This window comes from Erithacus rubecula, assembly GCF_903797595.1.
Source record: "Erithacus rubecula genome assembly, chromosome: 2".
Taxonomy (NCBI): domain Eukaryota; kingdom Metazoa; phylum Chordata; class Aves; order Passeriformes; family Muscicapidae; genus Erithacus; species Erithacus rubecula.
Window position 1 is genome coordinate 19,911,755 of NC_136685.1, and position 22,479 is coordinate 19,934,233.

The following is a 22,479-nucleotide window of genomic DNA, read 5'->3' on the forward strand; positions in this document are numbered from 1 at the left end:
TACTTCTTTTATTTTATGGCCTCTTTTTCAAGTGAAGATAACCAGACCAAGAGAGAGGATGATGCCCTGGCCAAATGGGTTGCAGATCCTGCAAATACAGCATGGATGGAAAGTAAGTACCAGTGAGCACTGAAGTACAGCTGTAGAAGGTGGTCAGTTTCAAGTTTGATCAGCAGTATGTGTGTGTTTACATGCACAAGCAGATTTTATGGGAATATCCAAGTTCACTTTTACTGTGTGTTTTCAGATAGGTTCCAGAACCAAGCTGTACCAGTTAGAGCATTCAACAGTGTAATAAAATTCTGTTTTAGAATAAAGGTAACATTCACTTTTGCACCTTTTGGAGTCTGTGAAATCATCTGTTATGGAAGTCATTTGGCTCCATCAATGCATGTGCAGTGGAAATAAGCTCCAGTTGAGAGTCTGATCTGTGACCATATTTGAGATTGCTCTTCTTGTGTGGTAGTTGGCAAATAAGTACTTGGAGGAGGTGGAAGAGAAAGTCTTGGTGTATGCTATTGAATCTTGGCTGCTAGCTGCATTTTAAACCAGAACAGAGACTGTGTGTTTGAGGACAGGTTATCCTGCCTGTTCTCAGCTGTTCCCACTGGGCTGGAGGTTCATCTTACATATTTTGTGAAGCAACTGAAGAATTTGTGTTGTCATTCTGCCTCCTAATGTCTATGATGATCATTACATTATTTAGTTTTGGTTCTTTTTCCAAAGTCAATTTCAGCTTTTCTGCAGCCATTCAGTAAAGCAATGAGCAGCCTTCAACAGCACAGAACGTACCATACTTCAGTGAGAAGTATGGGAGAAGTGCTGGCTTTTGAAGTAGATTTTTGTTTTCATGCTACCAGAAGTCATCATAAACAATGCAGATAAAACTCTGAAATTTCACAGATGCCATATACTGCTTTGTGCGTTATTGCAATATTTAAATATTAGATATGCAAGCAAAATGCTAGTGGAGAGAGAGTCATATCTCCATTGTATTAATATATGCCAATATAACCAAATTATTTAAAATATAATAGAATATATCTTGGAGAGGACCTACAGCACTTCAACTGCCTGACCATTTCAGGGCTGACCAAAAGCTAAATGCATGTTAATGGCTTCGTCCACATGCCTCTTACATGCTTAAACACTTGGTGCAATTGAAATTTTAGGAAGTTTCTAATTTTATTTATTTATTTTTTTGTCTTGGTTTTAGACCCGGATGAGGTAATTTATGATGATGTGCCAAGAGAAGATTCAGACTCTGAACCAGGTTTGAGATCTTTGTAATGTTGAAAGCAATGTAAAATGGAATTATGTGCATGTACACTCAACAGATACATTGGTTAAGTACCTGAAGTATGTGTAAATGGAATTAATATGGTGTCAGTAATTGGTAGGTCTTAAAAAGTTCAGAATTATACTGACACTTAAAGGCTATCTCAGCTGATCTTGTATACTGCTCTTCTCAGAAGCTGAACTCTGCTTTGTTTTATAGGCACTGTTCCAAATACTTGAGTATTCTGCATATTAGAGAATTACAATGTTGGGTGTTGTAGGGCCCTGAACAAGGCAAGGTAGTTAGGGAAAGGGTAATTAAATGATGTATGATAATGTGTCATGGTTATAGAGAGAAGCTCTTTCCTTGAAAGTCCCCTTCAATATATAAATGCTTGATAGATGGAGGAGATGGTTCAGAGTGGCTGTTCACCATCCTGATTGTGACTCTACAGAAATGTTTTATTTCAGCTTCAAAGTGGTCCACTCCTGATGGTTGTGACCATGTGTGGAGGGGGCAGAATAGATCTCAAAGTAGTTGCTGGAGTCAAGATTTTACCTTTACTGGAAATTATGGAGTTAGGGCTTGAGAGCCATATTTCATTGGGTTCTTGTTCAGGTTTGTTTTGCAGTTTTGGGTATAGTGAAGTCTGCTTAAAGATCAGTTGCTACTGGCTGATTTTGTGTTTGAATTGGCTTATTGGGAGCTCAGCATTTTATTTCATGGCTCTCAGGGGGTGTAGGTGTTTGATGCTGAAATTGTTAATGAATCAAGAAAACACTTAAAAGCTTTCTTGTGTGAAAACTACATTAATCATTGAAGCTGTAACAGTTTCATTCCTTGTCCTTGGGAGTGTTCAGGCAAGGTGTTTTACAAATTACTACTGAATTTTTTGTCATTTATTATTGGAAAGTACCGTATTACATTCATGACTTGAATACTTATATTACTGGAGGTTCCCTCAGGGGACTGTGCTACTCTGAGCAGGGACATCTTTGTGATGATGCTGACATTTTGTGATCTTGCTGATCAATAAAGGAAACATGTACACTTAGGCCCAGGTAGTTGAGCTATTGGTCAGAATCTTTAGCTTGACCCATAAGACATTGATTAAAATTTTGATTTTCATTTTTTCCCTAAAGACATTGAAAGATTTTGAGGAAATAGGTAGTGAGGGAAGTTTCACCTATGTACATTCATGATCTTTATGTTTATTATTTGTAGATTTTTTCAGGGAGATGCAACTGTTCCAAAAAAATTTCAGTCGGGCAATCTTCATTAGCGTAATGTAAGGATAAGATAAATTTACCCAGTCATGGGGTGATCCTGCCCCAAAGCTGACAGCAGAGGAGTTAGACTTGCATAAGTCAGTATTTATTTTGACTTACTATGATGGTGTTTTAAATTACTCATTGTGCTAGATTGGCACTAAAATGTCTTCTTCAGGAGCCATGCTTTTAAGGACTGTCTTGATATGCATGGGGATTTAAATTTATTTTACAAAAACATTGAATCGATAATCCTCTGTGTTAAATAATTTAATTAGTGTTAATATTAAAATCCAGGTTTAGATGGATGTGTAAAACATGTCAGCTTTTCTTTTGAGTATATATTTTTTCTCTGTTTAAATAAAATCTCAAATCTTAAAAGCACAGCTGCTGTTTCCTGAGTTTAATAGGAGACAGTTGTAAATGCTGCATCATAACCTCTGACAATAGTGATTCCTGGCAGAGGTGTTGTACCATGACAAGTGTCCACACTTTTCTACTTGTAATGACAAATGATGCTGCAGATAGAGTGCATTCCTGTTTCCTGATAAGCAATTGGCTCTAAAATTTCCATTTTATTTTGAGTAAGTTTTATGTTCTTGACATCTGTGCCAATGGAAAGACCTGTGTATTTAACAAGAGGTCCTTTGGTCAGCCTTTGCAATATAGATTTGAAAAGGTTATGTCTTGAAAAGGTTAATACTTCTAGTTTTTAAAGTAAATTGAACAAGGTAGTTGCCAGGTGTGGGAGCTATCCAGTGACTGGTGGTGATGAGTCATAAAACACTATTGTGTAACACCTTTCTTACTACTTTGGTCTGATCTGTTCTGCTGGAAGTAGTGACATTTTCATTTGATTCTTGCAATGTTTTAGCATTTATCATTTTAGCTGATGTCCCTAGGGACAAATGGCAAGCTTACAAATTGAAGGATGATACTTCTCAGTACAGAAGTGCATTCAGAGCTAGTGTAAACTTCCTTTGAAATTCTAAATAATTTTGTGGGATTTGGACACAACAGTGTCATTTGAGTAGTACGTTTTTGAAAGGATCATAGTGTGTACCATAACACTGTCCTTGTTTAGTACTCTGTTTCAACAAAGACAGTCTACTTTGGCTTTTTGAATATTGGATTTAATTCAGAATTTTTAATGTGCATACAAAAGTCTGTGCAATTCTTTATAGCATATCCTGTACAATTTTTTTGGTGTTTGAACAAACATGCATTTCAGTGCAGATTTTTTTTATTTTGGTTTAATTCTTGCAGAGGAATTGATTTATGATGATGTTGAAAATGGTGATGATGGTGGAAACAGCTCACTGGAATATGGGTGGAGTTCAAGTGAGTTTGAAAGCTATGAAGAACAGAGTGATTCTGAGTGTAAAAATGGAATTCCCAGCTCCTTTTTGCGAGGCAACCACAAGAGACATGTATGTATCCTGCAGTGCTGCTCATTGAGGTTATCCTGGTTTACAACATTTGCTTTTCTCACCTGTATTTCTTTTTTTCCTCAATTCAGTATCAAATGCCAAGAGCATCCTTTTAAAGGAGATATGAACCAGTGTGGAAGTGACAGTGCATAAAAAAATGTAACAGGGAAAAGAAGAGATGAAAATATTAAACAGAAGCTTCTTACAAAAAAAAAATGGATAAAAATGAAATTAAAGATTAGATTATTTTTGCTTATGGGAAGTTCCTCACCTTCTCTTCTTTTGCAGTTGCTGGATTAGTGTAAGTGTAAATAAGTGTGGAAAATAAGGTGAAGAATAAACAGGAACAAGCCTGACAAGAATTGACGATTTGGGATCTTTAGGTGCTCAAAAGTCACTAAACTCTTTGCCACTGTTCCCTACCTTCTGTCTTTGATCTGCATCAGTTTGCTTGTTTGAAAGTGACTGAGCTTAAAAAACTTCTGAAAATAAAAGATTTTAGTAATCAAAGAGAATTCTACCTGTTAGGAGAGAAGAGAGGTTAAAATGATCCATCTGTGACCCTTCAGTCTGGTACCTTTGGCTCCATCTGTTCTGTGGGAGCCAGGAAGGCACAGGTGACACAGGTGCCTGTCCTCACTGCATCTGTCCCATTGCACAGGGAGACAGGTCCTGGGCTCTTGCCTTCCTGTCACCTTGGCTCCTCTTCTCCTGCCCTTGTGCACCCTCTGTGTGAGAGGCTCCCCAGTGTGTGCTGACTAGGGCAGGCCCCCAAGAGCCACTTGGCAGCTGTGTGTTGTGAGCTGCCTCAGCACCCCGTGGCTGGAATGTGCAGGGTTGCAGACAGGATGGTATTTCATGGGACCCTTATTTTCATTTTACAGGTTTCTTAACTTGATGAGAATAAAAGCCTTGTTGTCTGTGTTTCCCTCCAGTACATGTTATCTGCTCTCCCCTCACCCCCATCCTTGCTGCCTGTCCTTTGGAAATCAGGGAGTGAGCAATTAACTGCAAGACTTGAGCCCACCCAAATCTGCATTTTGTAAGCTGAGTGCTCATCCTCTGTTTTTGTCTTGGTTTTGTTCTGACTAGAACAATCTTAAGCTGTTACAGCTGTTTGTTTGGGAGTTTTTTTTTAACAAGACTGAAAATACTGAGTTTGATTATTTTTTTCTTTTGAATACCTTCAGAGAGACTAAGAAATTACTTTGCATGGAGTGTGTAAACCTTAACATGGCTGCTGGCTTATTCTTTAAAATTTTTTTAAATCTTGTTTTGTTATCCCTAGATTCAACTTTGGACATAGTGATAAGAATCTATTTACATATGTGAACAAAGCAAGGTTTAAATATATTTTTTTGGTACTCTTAAAAGTATACTTTGATCTGTCATGGGAAACTGTTGACAGTGGTTGAATGTGATCATACCAGGATAGGACACAGAGCAAGAGACACAGGAGGGATGAGAGAAGAGGGGTGTGCCCTTGGGTACTGCCCTGCAGATGGCTTTTTCAGGCCTGTGACAAAAGGTTTTGGGGATTGCCTTGTGAGGATGGATGTGAGGAGGTGAGGAACACTTAAAGAGGCTCTTGCACCTGGGAGATGGAGAAATCAGGAAATTAGAGAAATGTTTTGGCAAGGTGAGGAAAGAAACTTTAGGACTGCTGAAAAAAACTCCTCAACAAACAACCAAGAAAACAACAACAAAAAAAAACCCCAAAAAACTAACTCCAGCCCTCCCTGCGTTGGCACTTCAACACAGGCAGACACTACTCTTCTTTATGTATATTTTCTCTGTATCCATTCTTTACACTAGCTCTCACATTTCCTCAGGTCTTGTGATGGATATTGCAGTTTATTCCCTGTACATTGCCTTCTGTAGCCTTTCAGAACCTATGAGGAACTTGCCCTAATTATAATTTTAGTGTTAGTTGAAAAGTATGACATGGTTGAAGGTGGGATTTTTAATTTTAAGGGCTGGTGTGACTTCCCTCAAAGCCACCTTTTCATTATCATTCTTATTATTCTATTTATTTACTAATTTGTTTTAAGAAGGGAAGGTTTTTGTACTGTTAAATATTTTTTGTCTGTGAACCAGATGCTATTTTCATTATACCACTGTAATGCCAGAATCATCATGTTAGAGGTAATTGCATCCTGACCCAGCCTAGTGGAGCTACGTGCTGAGCCTGTTGCTTTGTTTTCAACTCAGTAGGCCTTCTCTTTCCTGAGGCTTTGATCTCTTGCCAAATAATTCTCTTGATATCAAGCTGAGAGGTTTTCTACTGGACTTCTATTATAGGGCACACCAAATATTTTCCTCTTTTTTTTTATTTCCTGGTTGCATTTAAACCTCTTTTATCTACTTTTGTCAAAATGTTTAACAAAGGGTAATTAGTATTCCAGAGCATTTCCTTCTCTGTGATAGTTTCCTTGCCTTGCAAATGAATATATTCATGTATGAGATGGTTACACCAAAGTTCATATAATGAGGTTATAATGCATGTGGAAACTGCAAGAACATGAATCCTGTTAGTGTCTCCTTACCTGATTCACTGCCCTATCAATTTCCATATTCTCAGGTGTCAGCAATCTCCACACGTTCTTCAGTCTCTTGAGTTTTCTTCTGATTCACTGTTTTGAAGGATAGTCTGAAATACAGACTAGAGTTTGTGTCCAGTGAATAATACTTATGGTTAAAGCTGATGTATTGTTTCCATGTGTTTTTTAAGTGATAGGCACAATACAATTAATATGTATAACAATTAGTTGAAGTGGCTTTGCCCCTGTCTTTACAGAAAAGCACCTGGCAGAGTTCAGCAGTGCCCAGGAGCAATGGTCACTTCCTCAGTCTAGAGCTTCCCTCAGTGATAGTTTTCCCTTAGTTGTCTTTGTGTCAGTAGATAGCTGGAGCAATGTGCATGATTTGTGTGAGTGCTTTAGCATGAAGTTTTCACTATGGCTTTATGAAAAGATTGTGTCTTTTTATACACTGTAGCTTTCTCATGACCTAACGCGTTTAAAGGAGCATTATGAAAGAAAGATGAAAGATTTGATGTCAAACACTGTGGGAGCAGTAGAGATTCAGCAACTAAAGCAAAAACATGAGCTGAAGGTAGTGTAGTTGATTTTTGTAATTAGCTACATTTAAGTAATTGCTTTTCCAGCACAGACAATGTTGTCTTTTGTTAATAGCTTGAAAAAATTTATGAGAAATGAATTCTGAGTGTGATGAATTTTTATTGTGCAGTATTAACGACTATAATATTGCTATACTCTTAAAAATGCTTGGTCAATAACCTTTTCTCATGCTTACTTTTAATGTTAACAGTCTCAGAAAATGAGATAGGGCATTGTCTTTCCCTCCTGACTGGTGCCCTTGTCCCAGAGTGTGAGCCAGGTGTACAACCCTAGTGCCTCTCTGAGACCTTGGCTCTAGAGGGCTAGCCTGGCCCTAGCTCTGCAGCCACACAAGATGGAATTGGGAATCTCCCTGCTCTGCACTCTGAATAGAGCCAGTATGAAAAGACTGGGTTTTTGCTAAAAGCTTCAGTCTCAAACCCAGAAATTGCCTGATTGCAGCAAGACAGCTTTGTTTGTGTTCTGACAGTAGTGGGGCTTTTTTGTTGTGGTGGCATTTTGGGAAAGAAGTAGTACAAAGCAGGGTATTTTAATAAACATTTTCCAGCAAAGAAAAATTTGTTTGGTGCTTTTGTTTTTTTTTAATGAACTTTCATTTGGCTGTAGTAGTATACTGTAAGATTATGGAATTTTCAATTAAATAAATGTATTTCTCCATTGAATTAAGTTATTAGTTGTAACTTTTTCCTTCATAACAGTATTCATTTAAGAATATAGTTAATATATAACTGAGTCTAGGGGATTATCTTTAGGTCAGAAATACTTTGGAAGAGTTTTTGTGACACTGAAAAGGTGGACAAGACCTCTGGCTGTTAATGACCTGTGAGTAGTAGGTATTTGTTCTGTAGGGGAACATCTGAGGCTATTTAAAGTTTCTGTTTGAATACAAAAGGATTCTTAGGAAAGCATTTCTGCTCTTTTAGACTTGCATACAATATTGCCATGAAATAAGTCCTTGTCTCTAGTTTTAATTTTGTTTTGAATTACAGGAGCTTGGCTCTGAGCTTTCATGGTTCTCTCTATTTACTATATATTCATTTGACTTTGGATGATATTGATAACCAAAAAGTGTGCAGGCTCAAATGTTTTCCTATTATTCACTGAACATGTAGACTGTATTTTTTATCTTACAGATGCAAAAGCTCATGAGAGCTGCTAGAGAAGGTACCAAAGATGGACTTGAAAAGACAAAAGCAGCTGTGAAGAAGGGTCGTTCCTTCATTCGGACAAAATCTTTCATTTCTCAAGGTATATGCTATTTACAGTGTTTTCTCTTTGTTACATTCTCTAGGAATTTCTGAGAAGGAAGATGATTGGCCTAGCAAGTTTTTGTGGTGGGAGCTGAGAGCTAGATGCCACAAATCAGATATATATCCAGAAACATATAGTATTAATATTCAGTTCATGTGACAGTATGGTCAGTGCATCTTGAGCAGTTTTTTCTGTTTGGGACAAGAACCTGAGTGACCTGAGAAACCTGAGGGTCACAGAGAAGGATCAACTTAAAAACAATTACAAAAAATCCCACCAAGCAGTGTGACCTAGGTACTGGTGGATGGGGGTATGGAAGTGATGTTTAGTTACTGTCATGGTGTAACCCCAGCCAGCAGCCACTTGCTGACTCCTCTACCACCAGGACTGTGGAGAGAATTAGAAGGGTAGAGTGAGAACTTGTGTGTTGAGATAAAGACAGTTTAATAGTGAACATAAAAGCCACACATAAGCAAAGAAAGACAAAGAACTGGTTCACTGATTCCCAAGGGCAGTGAAGGTGCCTATCCATATCCAGGAGAGCAGGGCCCCATTGCATGCAGTGGTGACTTGGGGCACAAATGTCATCACCCCGAACATCCCCTCCCCTTACTCCTCTTCCTCTCACTTTATATACTTACTGATCAGAATATCATGTGGTCTGGAATATCCTTTTAGTCAGTTTGGGTGACCTGTCCTGGCTGTCTCTCTTCCCAACCTTCCAGCACCCTTGCCAGCCTGACAGTGTGAAATACAGAAAAGGCCTTGACTCTGTGTAAACCCTGCTCAGCAATAACAAAAACATCTTTATATTATCAAATATGTGCCATGCACAAATCCAAAATGTAGCTCAGTACTAGCCACTGTGAAGAAAATGAATTCTACCCCAGCCAAAACCAGCACAGTTTTACTAAGTCTGTCCAGGTCTCTCCATCAAATAATTTAAATGTCAGGAGAGTGTGCTGTTAAGACATGGTTTTCAGTGGAGAAGTAGTTGACTATTTAAAAAAGTTCAGCACTGGGTAAGGAGTAATGCTTTTCATGCTTAAGAGTGAAAGTAGGAGAAAAGACTGTACTGCTTAATCAATTGATATTTTTTTATAAAAACTGAATTTGGGAAAACAGAAAGTGATGTAAAATCAAAAATCCCGTGAAATATTCTTTCTATAGTTGAGAGCAAGTGACAGTCCTTTGCCATGAGTCTTGGCAGCAGGTGTCCACAGGTAATTTTTTCAAGAGACAGGTAAATTAAACTAGTTTATTTTGCAGATAAGTCTGAGAGATAGTATATCTTTCTGCTCAAAATTCTGCCCAAATAATTAAATAGTAGTGACTTTAGAGCTTATAAAACTACAGTTATAGGTAGCTAAAACCACAAGGCTGGAATGAAATATTTTTATTGAGAGAGGTAACATAAAACTGCATTCTATCTGTACAGGCCAGGACATCTTATATCTGTCATGACCTCTGACTGCTTCTCAATTTACTTAATTCACAGATGGAATATAGAAAGGTACAAAAAGTGAGGTGATCAAAAAGTGTATCCTTAACTTCTTGCAGTTGAACAGATGAATAAGATCTGCAGGGCAGAATTACAATGGACCTGGCATTTCTTCTTACATTTCTATAGATTAGGTTGCCGACACAGTGTATTAGTGAATGGCTGAATCCCATAACCACTTTCCAAATCAGCTAGTGAAAATTTTGTTAACAAAACTCACAAGTTTCTCCCAGCCATCAGATCTGCTTCCCTTATTTCTCTTTTTGTTCTAAGGCAGTTTCTCATACTGTTCTTTATGCTTCCTTTCCTCATGACTGCTTGTTTGGCTGACTGTGTACTGCCACCTATCAGTGCATTTTGGTGGTGCTTTTTCAGTAAAATTTTTAGCCACAGAGCAGTGCAGAATCCCTCTCTCCCTTCTGATGAAAGCAAACATTTTGGTTAATTTGCTATTTTAATTCAGCTATAGAAGGGTGTATGGAATTCCTCTAGTTAGATCATAATATAGGGGTTTTCTTCCCAGGGATAATTTATTTTAAAACTGCTGTCCTTGGAGCTGCAGTGCTTTAACCCAAGTTGTCATGCTCTACCCTCTGGACAGCCCCATTCTCCTGGCTGAGAGGAGGGAGTAGAGGTCAAGCAAAAGATTTTTAGGCTGTCTCCAGCTGTGGGATATTAGGATACCTTTGAAAGGTATTCTGTATTAGAGTGCCTATTGGTAGTAGCATTTATGTGATTTCATAGATGATACAGAAGTGCTGGGAAATTCCTTTTGTTTGGTAAGTGTAAATTTAGAATTCCTGTGCTTGGATGATAGGGTCTTTGTTTTTTTGGTTTTGTTTTGCTTTTCTTCTTTTTTTAATCCACATGTAGAAGCTGACATTTTGGTTATTTATTTTTAGATCATAGATCATCTTGTCTGGAAGAAGAAGAGTTAAATTTATTTATTGATGTGGACTGTATGCATACAGAAGCAATTATGACTCCTATGCCTGAAGGATTATCACAGCAGCAGGTAGTAAGCTTTGGGAAATATGGTCTTCTGCCTCTTTTTTTCTCCCCTTCTACTCTGCACCAATGGCTCCTACATGCCTTTGGTCTTCAAACATATTGGCATTTTATTCAAATGGACATCAAATTCAGAACTGAATAAGTAGTTTTTTGAAAACTGCTGTGTGTACATATAGTTGCATCAGTCCTGAGTACACACAGAGGTGCAAAATGCTGGATTACATTATAAAATTATCTATAAGAACTATATTGTTTCACTACGTGAAAACTTAAACTAAATGTGGTGGTTTTGAGTGAAAAAAAGAAGAGAGTTACAGCATTTTTATTGAACCAGAAAACATTATTCCAGGTGCTCTGGGATTTCTATTGTCAATGTAGAGAATATTCTGTATGCTCTTTGAATCTAAAGGGTTTTGGTTAAAAAAAACATCCCCGATAAAGTGAAGTCTACAAAAGAATTCATTTTGCTGTTCTCCACCTCAAACTGTATAGTCACTGTGGAAGTCACTTCAAAAAATACTGAAATCAGCATTGGTTAAGAAATTTTGGTTGAAAATAAATCACTTGGGTTCATGTTACTGTATTGTTATGACAACTAATAACTGTATGAGAGTTTTTAGCTTCTTATGGTGTCAAGTCATGAGTTAGTTGATCAGTACTTTAAGAGAATGGGCAAAAAAGCAAACTAAGGGACAATTAAGAAGAGGACTGGGAGTTTTGGGATTTCTTTTTTTCGTTTAACCTTTTACTTGGATGAGGTTTAGTTTTCTGTTGTGTTTAACACAGTGAAGTGCTAATCTTGTAACAAAGCAACTACCTAACTGTGTTCCATTACTGTAAGATTTTTTATAGTGTTAGATTTCAGCATCAGTCAGAATGCTTTTTCCTTCTTTCCAAATAGGAATATGAGTATCACTGGGTAGTTTTGTACAAATAAGTTTACCCTCTTTTGCAGCTTGTAAAAAACTGGTAATATTCTTATAAGTCATCACAAATATTGCTCATCTGCCCAGGAGGAGCTGTTAAGTGGGCAGGAATGCAGTTATGAAAGCCAAAGCTCTGGTGGAGCTAGTGAGATGTGAAAGGCAACAGTGAATAGTTTCTGATATCTACGTTGGCAACAAAAGGAAGCTGAGAAAAACATGGTATGCTGCTTGGTGGGGCACAGACCTAGTGACAAAGGGTACAAACTGTGCCACCTTTTCCTTGGGTTTTACTGGTGAGACTTGTCCTCAGGACTCAGCCCATGAGCCCAGAGCAGGTCTGCTGGAGTGAAGGTCTGCAGCTGAGGCACCTGAGGCCATTTGGACATACAGGTGTCTGTGGGACCAGATGGGATGATATCAGGATGCTCTGGGTAAGGCCTTTCTCAGTCATCTAAGATCACAGTGATCAGAACACTGGGAAAAAGTGTCACACTTTTACCCACAAGAAGTAGAATTGAGTCTGGCCTCACTTCAATCCCAACAAAAGTGATGGAGCACATGCTTTTGTGAGCTGTGTCTGTGTTTAGCAGGACAGGAGAGTGAGTGGGGAAAAATCAGCATAGATGGACCAGAGTCCATTTGTGCATGACCAGCTTGAGCCCCTTTGAGGTGACTGAGGGGACAGGTGGTTGTGGTGACTTTATGGGCTGAGGGGAGCAAAGTGGGTCACTTACCTCTGCCTTAACAGGGCTTTCATCTGTCTCCTGAAGTATTCCTGTACTCCTGTAGGTGAGATACAGTCTGTATGGGTGGACTAAAAGGTGGGTGGAAAACAGGTGAGGATGCCACGCTCAGGGAGTCCATGGTGCAGTGAGTGGTCAGTGTTAGTGCTGTCCTTCAGGAGCAGGCACTGGCCTCTGGCATCTAAAGCCTGTGTGAGTAATCTGGATGCCAGCTGCAGTGCACATCTGGAGGTGATGCCAAACTGCAGAGGTGCAGCCACTGTGTGGGGGAGGTTGGCTCCTGATCAGCAGGGCTCTGATGGGCTGGGGTGCACAGAAACACTGGAGCAGTCCAGGGAGAGCCAGCATAGCCTGGCTGTGGGAAGGGGTCACAGCCCTGGGTGCCCCAGGCCAGGACCCCCTTCCAGCCCAGCTCCCTGTCACAGCAGAGCTGCTCTGTGGACATGCTGGCTTCAAACAGCAGGTGGCATGATGGCTTCTCTTTAAATCCTGGTGCCTGCATGTACTGGGGCTGGGGTTTGTATCCATTGCAATAACCTGAAGCCACTATTAAGTATTCTTTTTGTGTATTAGAGCCTGAAAATTTTATTTATACAGATATTTATTCTTTTCAGAAGAATGAACTGTGACTAAAAGTAGGATTACCAGAGCCACTGATCCACTGTACCAAATAAGACACTGCTAAATCCATTCTAAACACAGATTGGACACAACTAATTTTACTGTATATGTCTTAAGCAAAGCCTCAGATAATTTGAGGTCCTCCTTTGCAATGCCAGTACCTGAGAAAAAAATATTCTCATATAACCTGCATTAAATAATGCAAAATACAAGTGTGGAGAATTTAAAGGCAGTGATGGTGAAGGAGGCAGGAGGCTGTGGGATTCTGGAGCAGAAAGAAGCAAGCCTGAGATTTGAGTTTCATGATCATTTAGCTTAAAATAGGAAAATGAGCAGTTTTTCCTTCTCTTGTAGTTGTGGAAAGCGGTTTGATCCTGCCCCTGTGCTGTCTTCTCCCTCATAGTCCCCCTTTTGAAAACTGGGGTGAGCTAGATTAGGAAATGGATTTGGGTGAAAGCCAGAAGAGATCTAATTGATGGCAAGAAGCTTAAATTCTAAACCAGATTGGCTCTCCAGTCCTTCCTGTCCTGCACCTACATGTACATACAAAGTGCATTTCAGCTGAATCACAGAAGCAGAAAGTGGAGGAGGAGGTGTAATAAATAGTCTGTAGTTTAACATGAAATGTGGTAGCTTTTCCTGAAGCTCTTACAACTCTGTCAATGCATATAAATATAGATAACATGGGGGTTTTCACTTACGCATGGTAATGACCAAAAGAGAATGCTGACTTGGATACTTTCTCAATAATACAGTTTATATGGTCTTAACTTTAAAAGGCAAATAGTGTTTGTTTACCCTTCATGTTGCTCCTAGTAAATTGATAATACCTATTAAAAAATAAAGTTTAGGACTGATTTTTGAAAACTTGTTACCTATTTTGTTGTAGAAAATCACTGAAGTAGTGAACATCATCTTATACCTGTGATTGTTTCCATTAATGCCTACATATATACATTTAAGGTGCATAGGATTATAGAATATCCTGATTTGGAAGATCACTAGGATAATTGAAGTCCAACTCCTGGCCCTGCACAGGACAGGTCTAAAAATTGCACCAGGTGCCTGAGATCATTGTAAAATGCTGAAGTCAAAACACAGGTTTCAAAATTACAATGTTGGAATTATAACAGTGAGAAAAAAATTACAGATATCAATACAATAATTTTTGTGTTCTTTAAAATTAGTATTTTTAGAGTAATAGTAAATTTAATTAATTTTGAAGAGATACAGTATTATTTTATTGCAGTTCCAGTATTGAAATTTGTTTGTATTTCCTTTTCTAATTGATGTGAGAATTTTATCATCATAGTTTCCAACTATAATTAATGTGTTACCTGATTACAGCTTTGGACAAAACTTTGTTGTTTCGACAGGTTGTGAGAAGGTATATTTTGGGCTCTGTAGTCGATAGTGAGAAGAATTACGTGGATGCTCTCAAAAGAATCCTGGAGGTACCTTAATATGTTTTGTATTTTTAAATCCTGAATATTTAAAAAAGAATCACTAATTATCATTAAAGAATCTGTCATATGACTAACACAGATTTTACTATAGATGCTTTGTGCCAAATGTTTAGTGATTTTGTGTGTGTATACTGTTGCATAAGTTTTTCTGCTTGTAGAAGTCCATTTTTTTGTTTGTTTAAATCAATTTGCTTTCTTTTTTCCCACAGCAATATGAGAAGCCCCTTTCAGATATGGAACCAAAATTACTGAGTGAAAGAAAACTTAAAATGGTCTTTTATCGAATTAAGGAAATTCTTCAGTGCCATTCAATGTTTCAGATTGCGCTGGCGAGTCGCGTGTCTGAGTGGGACTCTGTGGAAATGATCGGTGATGTCTTTGTTGCTTCAGTAAGCAAATGTGTCAGAACAGATAATCTGCTTTTATTTTAGTCTTGTTTTTCCATCTCCATATCTTTCTAACTTCACTGCTTTATTCCCATGTTCTCCAATGCCTGTGGCAACTGTCAGAGCATGCATGTACTATCCGGATAAGGAAACTGACACCAAAACACATATCTTCAGCTCGGTTGGCAGATATGAAGGATTGTGAGAAAAGTTTTCAGGCTTTGATTAATCTTTCAGACATTTAAGTAAGCAGTTTATTTTTATGGGAAATTAAAGATTCACAAAGCCACTGAAATGAAAGTGAGACTGAGACTCGGATCTTGTAAAAAACAGGTAGTCGTACCTAGTAGTGTGCAAGTAGAAAGAAACCACAGTAGGTAATGTCCTGAATTCCTGAATTTGAATTGAGGTGGAACACTGATAAAAGCTAATTGTAAAACTGACTAAATTCAGTATAGGACAGAATTTGCTAATGCTTTAAATTAGAGAAAACAAGAAGTGACCTTGGTTGATAGAAAAACATTGTTCACCATGAAAGAAGCTGACTACCTGTCTCCTGGCTTGAATGCTTTGTTTTATTGCCACCCAGGTTCTGGAAATCACCACCTTTTCATGCCTGCTGTAAGAGAGCTGGGATCTGATCACACTTCAGCCAAAATGAAACAGTTATTAAAGATCTGTCGCTTAAAGCAAACCAGCCTCAATGTGACTGAAGCAAGTTAGGTAGTCTTAATGAGACCAGCTCTGCAAAAGAGAGGGATAAAATCACTAAGAAGGCAATGGGTGGTGATCTTACCATTCTCATAACTGTTGGCAGGCTACTCAATCTATCTGCTTTTTTTGATTAGTCCATAATAGCTGAAGTCAGGGTGAAGGCCCTGGGACTTTGCTGATTCACTTAATCTGGAAGACAGGTAGTGAGATTATCAGGGGATCTTAGCTGTCACTTTGAATCTCAGTGGATGCCCTTTGATTGCCCATAGTCCTCAGGTTCTGCCCCAGTGTTCTAGCCAAGATGAAGCAATTTCTGTAAATATATTTCTTCTAGTTCACAGCTGTTATATCATTCTGTTTCCAGTCTGTCTTCTGCAGAAAGATTATTTTCAGGTATTACCAGTATTTCTGTGTGTCCAGCACTAGGCCAAGCAAAGCTCTTAGTTCTGAGTGAGTCCCTGACAGCCAGAGGTCTGTATAGCTGTGCTGGCAGAGGTCTTCTGTATTTATAGTTAGGATTTGCCCTTTTTTCTTTTCAGTTTTCTAAATCTATGGTATTGGATGCATACAGTGAATATGTAAACAACTTCAGCACAGCGGTTGGGATTCTGAAGAAATCTTGTGCCACCAAACCTGCCTTTTTAGACTTCTTAAAGGTTAGTTCATTCAATTTTTATATAGTTGTGCATATGTGATAAATAAGAAAGTATGAGTTATAATTTGGGAGGAAATTTGACTGCTGATACTGTATACTGTCTCACTGTTTTTCATGGACTTAAGGTCTATTTTATGGGTTTGGCACAAAAAGACCCTTCCAGTATTGTATTTTTGGCATAGTAATGTGCTGTCAGAGCTGGGATGTATTTTGAAGTGGGACAATAGTTTTATTGTTATTCAAATCAGCTTACTGGTGTTTGCATTACTTTATTTGGCTAAACATTAGGATTCCTCCATATCAGGTGAGTTTCAAATAGTAGTTCATTGTATGCAGCCCTTTTTTAATTTGGAATTTATTTTAATTCTAATTTTTTTTATTGTGTTGTGAGAAGTAGTGCAATTGGATTTCCATTCCACAACGATTTTCCTAGATTTTGAAGACCGTGTTTCTGGCTTGGGGTTGAAATTGGTGATTTTTTTGCAGAATGCATATTGCCCTGTTGCATATGATGCTTGTCATGATGTGTATGGAGAGCCTGGCACACACAGTAGGAGTTCTGCAAATCCCTAGGGCTGACATTACTGAGGGTGCAGAGAATCCATTGCAAGGCTTTTTGGCTGTCTGTGACATTGCTGAGAGTCTGGAAGCTCAGCTTGTCTCATTCCCCAAGCATTCTGGATTGAGTTATGCCTCTTAGAGCTGGTCAGCCTGTCAGGACAGTTACAGTGGTCCACAAAACAGTAAAGCTGTGTGCTTAGTGCAGCTCTTCTAGAGGAGAGTGGCAGGGGTTTCTCTTCAGATCTTAAATTAGCTAATAACTCTTTGGAGTGTGGACAGCTCTGTGCAGGATGATACCCTGGAAGCTTTAGCACCATGAAGATCAGACTCACTAGAGAGTGTAGTCACATGTTAAACATGTTCTACTGTTAAAAGCCTCTTTTCCCACTAGAGAGATAATCCACACCTCTCATCACTGCTTGTCAGGGCCACACTGGTTCTGCTTGCAGAAACACAGCCCAATTCTGATGACAGATGACACTTCTTTACCTTTCCTTTTTTCTTTTCTCCACAAGCAGTGAAGATCAAAATCTTTGGAAAAAAAATAGATTTGTATAGATAACTATGTAAATAAGTTGTTGTGAAGCAGATAGTTGTAGCAATAAATAGCAATTTAAGCACAACACCAGTTTAGTGGTGTTTAATATTGTTTATATTTGCTTTGTTTTTAATATTGAGTACTTCCTATAACCTTCATATTTCTGGCCATTTCTGGCTTTTTGCAGAAAGAAATTTGTCTGGCTTTATCTGCCATTCCTGGTAACTGAAGTAATGGAGTCTAACAATTTTCTTTCTAAGTATAAATGAACATTTTTTCCTTCATTTCTTCTAATAAAGAAGATCAAAATCTCTGTTTGCGTAATATTGAGATAATGATGTTTTTCTTAGATTTCCTCTTAAAAACCATAGGTTGGTTTTTAGATTTATAGATGCTGCATTGCTGGTGTGGCTTTAGCCCAGCTGTATTTATTTAAGGAGGATATTTCAGTTCAGTGGCAGGCCATTGTTTTAATAGTGATGGGTTTTTCTAAAAGTTTTAATATTTTTAAATTAAGTCTTGATAGTAAATGGAATCTTTCCAGCCTTCCTATTATAATTAATGTAAGCAGTATAGATGAATTTTTAGGAAATGTTTTCCTTTTGATCTGTAACTGGTGGAAATGTTCTCATGGTAGTAAATGTGGCTTTCTTGCATTGCAGCAGTGTCAGGAGTCAAGCCCTGATCGCATTACACTGTATGGTTTAATGATGAAACCTATCCAACGTTTTCCACAGTTCATTCTACTATTGCAGGTAAAGAATGTTTAGCAAAGGGAATGTTTACCTCTTGCCTAGTTTACTCTTGGTAGCTGTCTTCTGCTAGAGGATCATGCTGCAGTGGAAGTGACCACTAGATCATGGGGAAATAAATAGAAAATTTCAGTGCGTTAAACATGCTGATCTCATAGTCTGATTGCAGAGACAGGCAGTAAGGGCACTGCAGGAAAGCCTTAGTAAACTAGATTTACTATAGTTTACTTGCTAAGTAAAATATAGCTTATAAATTGTTTTCTAGTAAAAGTGTAGTTCAAATATGCTACTTGTTTGTATCAGTTTGTTAGGTAGTAACACTTCAAAACATGACTAGGGACTTAGTGGCATTACTTTTCATTGAAGAATAAATAAAGAGGATTGAATTCATTCCTTGGATAGTTCAGAATATATGTGAGATGCAGAACAACAGTACACTCTCTGACTGCATGGCTCACAGGACCTGCTGGAGTATGGTGCAGCTTCCATCTGACCTGCAGCATTATGTTTCTCTTCCCATGGAAACTGGATTTGGCAGGGAGTCCCTGGGTCTCATCTCAACAGGCAGTCAGTCTGCAGGAAGAGCACAGTTCCCCAGTACAGACCTGCTCCAGACAGGTTTGCTGTGTTGTACCAGAGCACAGCAGATGCACCTCAGCAAGCACCACGTGTCAACTGTGTTCACTGCAGAGGAGGACAGGCTTTGGGCTGCAGGTCTGGCAGTTTCTGTGGCCAAAGGAGCAGAGGCAGCCCTGGGGGCAGCATGTGGGTCACAAGCCATGGGGAGAGTTTTTGAATAGCAGGAATGATGAAGTTTATTGTGGCAGGAAGACAGAGTGAACATACAGGGATTTTTTAAGTGCTCTGGGAATGGAAACAAAGTATAATTCAAACTCAAAAGAGAAAGACTTGGAGGAGCTGTAGTGACCATAATGAAGTAATGTCTCCTACTTTAGGAGGGAGTATGCTGTCCACGTTTTAATGAGGAATAATAACAGTAATAAAGATAATACAATATTATTATGATAGTAAATATCAGAAAGGTTTCATTTTAAATCATTTTTATTGACATATACATATTATAGTATAATACTGATTGCTAGATTGTTTAGTATTATGTCTCTTCTATGTAATTTTGTTCTTTAAATAAGAATATATGTGATCCCATTGAGTATATTTTTAAATAATTACTAAGATAATTAAGCAACATGCTGTCTGCCTATTAATTAAGTGTTTATTGGTCTTATTCTTTAGTACTACTTAAGCAAAGAATGTAATTGTAACTGTACATCCTGTAAACTTTGGAACCTGACTTTGGAAATAAATCTGGTTTTTTGGTCTTGTTTTATAATTACCCCTCAGGATATGTTGAAGAACACTAATAAAGGACATCCTGACAGATTACCTCTACAGATGGCTCTTACAGAACTCGAGACACTGGCAGAGAAGTTAAATGAAAGGAAAAGGGATGCAGATCAGCGCTGTGAAATAAAACAAATAGCAAAAGCAATGAACGAGCGTTACCTGAACAAGGTAAGGAAAGTAAAATGAAAGAGTCAGTTTCTGGGCCTTGAGCAATCTCTACAGCAGAGACCAAAGAGACAGCTATGTTGGCTTTTTTTTTTTTTTTTTTTTGTAGAGCTCAACCAGATGGAGTCATTCTAGTGGTAAATATGAGATGTGACCTACCTCTGGGACTGAACAGGCTCGCTGCTGTGTGCTGGAATGGGCAACACACTGAACTAGCCTCAGCAGTGTTGGTGTTCTGTGACAGTGTAGGAAATAATAATAGTATATAGTAAAATCTCATGCACATTTTCTGCGTGGAAAAATCCAACTTTTAATTTACCCTAGCTATGAGGAATTACTCATGTGTAAAGAAAGGGATTACTTTATAAGGCAGTGCCTCCAACTTTGAAGCGTTTCAGGATGTGCTATTGAATAGGTCCAACATCTTCCTTGTGTTAAGGAAAATCTCAGTCTATTTCATTATGTATTTGCATCATACAATAGAAATGTCTGAAAAGAACTCTAGAAGACATTCAGTAAGAAGGGAGGAACAATTTTTTTTTTTTTTATTTGAGTTTATTAGTAGCTATCTGTACTGTGGATACATGTATGCTCGTTTTGTTGGTATCATAAATAATTCCTTCTTTCCCATGAAGTGGGGCATAAATGCTTCAATTACTGCTTTTGTGAAGTTACAGGTTATTTTCCTGTGGACTTCTTCTCAGATAAAGTAGTAGGGATATGCTGAAGGAATGGTGTGGTTTTTGGTGATACATAGACACATCTTTTGGGAAAACAATAGTCAACCAGAAAACACTTGTTTTAAGCTATTAACTCGGAATGGAACACTGAATTTATTGTCATACTGGAACAGTATTTCAATTCTAACTGCATTAGAAGATGGATTCAGACATTTTACTTTCTTTTCTAGTTGTCATAATCCTGCTTCTTGAAACAGCTATTATTCATCTGGAAATAGTTCCAAGGCACAGAATGTGCTTTTGAAGAGGTTGCCCAAGTTACATTTTGTCAGTTGATACTGACTGTAAGATTTTGTGTGTTATGCAGTGGAGGATTCACTGATACATATGTGGGTAGTCACTCCAAATCTGACAGGGTCCTGCAGGCCTTGTGTGTTAATATCACAGTCAGCTGAGTTGGAAGGGACCCACATGGATCATGGAGTCCAATCCTGTCTCACAAGACCACCCCTGAGAGTCACACCAAGCGCCTGACAATATTGTCCAAATGCTTCTTGAACTAAATCAGGCTTGTCAAAATTATGTCATTTTTGGCCACTGCCCTGGGAGCCTGTTCCAGTGCCTGACCAGCCTCTGGGTGAAGAATCCTCTCCTCACAAGGAAGCTTGTGGGCTGCAGTGAGGTCTCCTCTCAGTCTCCTTCAGGCTGAATAGACCAAGTGACCTCAGTCTCTCCTCTTACATCTTCCCCTCAAGGCCCTTCACCATCCTTGAGGCCCTCCTTTGGACACTCACTAATATCTATCTTATGTTGTGGCACCCAAAACTGCACACAATATTCAGGTGAGGTCAGCTCAGAGCAGAGCAGGACAATCCCCTTCCTTGCCTGGGTGGCAGTGCTGGGCCTGATGCCACCCCAGGACAGGGTTGGTCCCCCAGGGCTTGTATATTTGCATATACACTTTTGGAACAATGCCAGCTAGGGTGAAGGAGGTGGTTGATTGGAAAATTAGTGCATTAAGGACCATTTTATCCTGTTGGACACTATGGAGGAATGTTTGACATCTAAGGGATAAGTTCATGCTTGCACACAGTGGTTTATCCTCAGCCCTTGAAGGCAAATGTCGGGAGAAATTTACATGCCAAGATTCTCTGGGACATGTTAATCTTCTCCACAGTCTGCCAGCTGCACTCCTCAGCTCTGTGAGTCCACAGGGACATTACAGGCTGAGCACACTTCCCTCTCACACTCTGGCCTCCCACTCTGGGCAGCTGGAACCATGTGCAGGTCTTCAGTGACTATGAAAGAAAGGACTGAGGAAGGAAATCACAGAAATTGTGGAAGAAATAACTTCTTTCACCAAGAAAACTTTGTCAGTGTGGAAGATTCCCAAAGCAACCATGGTCTGCATTGAGATACAAAGCCCTTTATATCCACATGGGTGACAGCAGAAGTTACTGTTTCTCTAAATCAAAAGTAGATTAATAAAGATAACTAATTGCCTTGGCAAATCCACCTGCAATCACTTGTGGTGGGATGGCAAGTGATAACCCATCATTTTTGTTTTTTGTGTGCTGGATGTTGGATGAACAGTGTGTAATATGCAATGTTGATTGTTTTCAAAATCCAGCTACTCAGCAGTGGGAACAGATACCTCATACGGACTGATGATATGGTTGAGACAGTTTATAATGACAAAGGAGAAATTATCAAAACCAAAGAACGGCGACTTTTCATGTTAAATGATGTGCTGATGTGTGCAACTGTAAATATTCGGTAAGTTTTTTCTTTTTTTGGATGATCATTTGAGCTTCAGGTGTGAAAAAATGACACTTAGAGGATTGCTTTTGTGTTGTACTTACTGTGGCTAGTGTTTTGTAGGAGTCATAATAAGTGGATAACTAGCTTTGTTATAGTCCTCCAAATTGCTGGCTGATATTTGGAAGTTCTAGAGTAAGTTTTAAAAAAATTATATCAGTTGGACATTACAGATAGAAATGCTCTGTAGTGTCTAATTGCTGCTGTGT

At 38.7% G+C, this 22,479-nt stretch overlaps 1 protein-coding gene across 5 annotated transcripts in view; it reads left to right on the plus strand.

The window, feature by feature from the left end:
• Positions 1-22,479, plus strand: part of ARHGEF10 (Rho guanine nucleotide exchange factor 10) — a 105,320-nt gene that overhangs the window by 31,758 nt on the left and 51,083 nt on the right. For 4 of the 5 annotated variants that reach the window (XM_079297951.1, XM_079297950.1, XM_079297952.1 and 1 more), the window contains 12 exons: positions 33-112; positions 1,217-1,273; positions 3,814-3,977; positions 6,975-7,091; positions 8,251-8,365; positions 10,772-10,884; positions 14,547-14,624; positions 14,846-15,025; positions 16,276-16,392; positions 18,153-18,245; positions 19,605-19,775; positions 22,083-22,228. In XM_079297951.1, coding sequence (XP_079154077.1) covers positions 33-112; positions 1,217-1,273; positions 3,814-3,977; positions 6,975-7,091; positions 8,251-8,365; positions 10,772-10,884; positions 14,547-14,624; positions 14,846-15,025; positions 16,276-16,392; positions 18,153-18,245; positions 19,605-19,775; positions 22,083-22,228 — 1,431 coding nt within the window. The remainder of the gene's footprint in view (positions 1-32; positions 113-1,216; positions 1,274-3,813; positions 3,978-6,974; positions 7,092-8,250; positions 8,366-10,771; positions 10,885-14,546; positions 14,625-14,845; positions 15,026-16,275; positions 16,393-18,152; positions 18,246-19,604; positions 19,776-22,082; positions 22,229-22,479) is intronic. The other variant, XM_079297954.1, reaches the window with a different exon arrangement.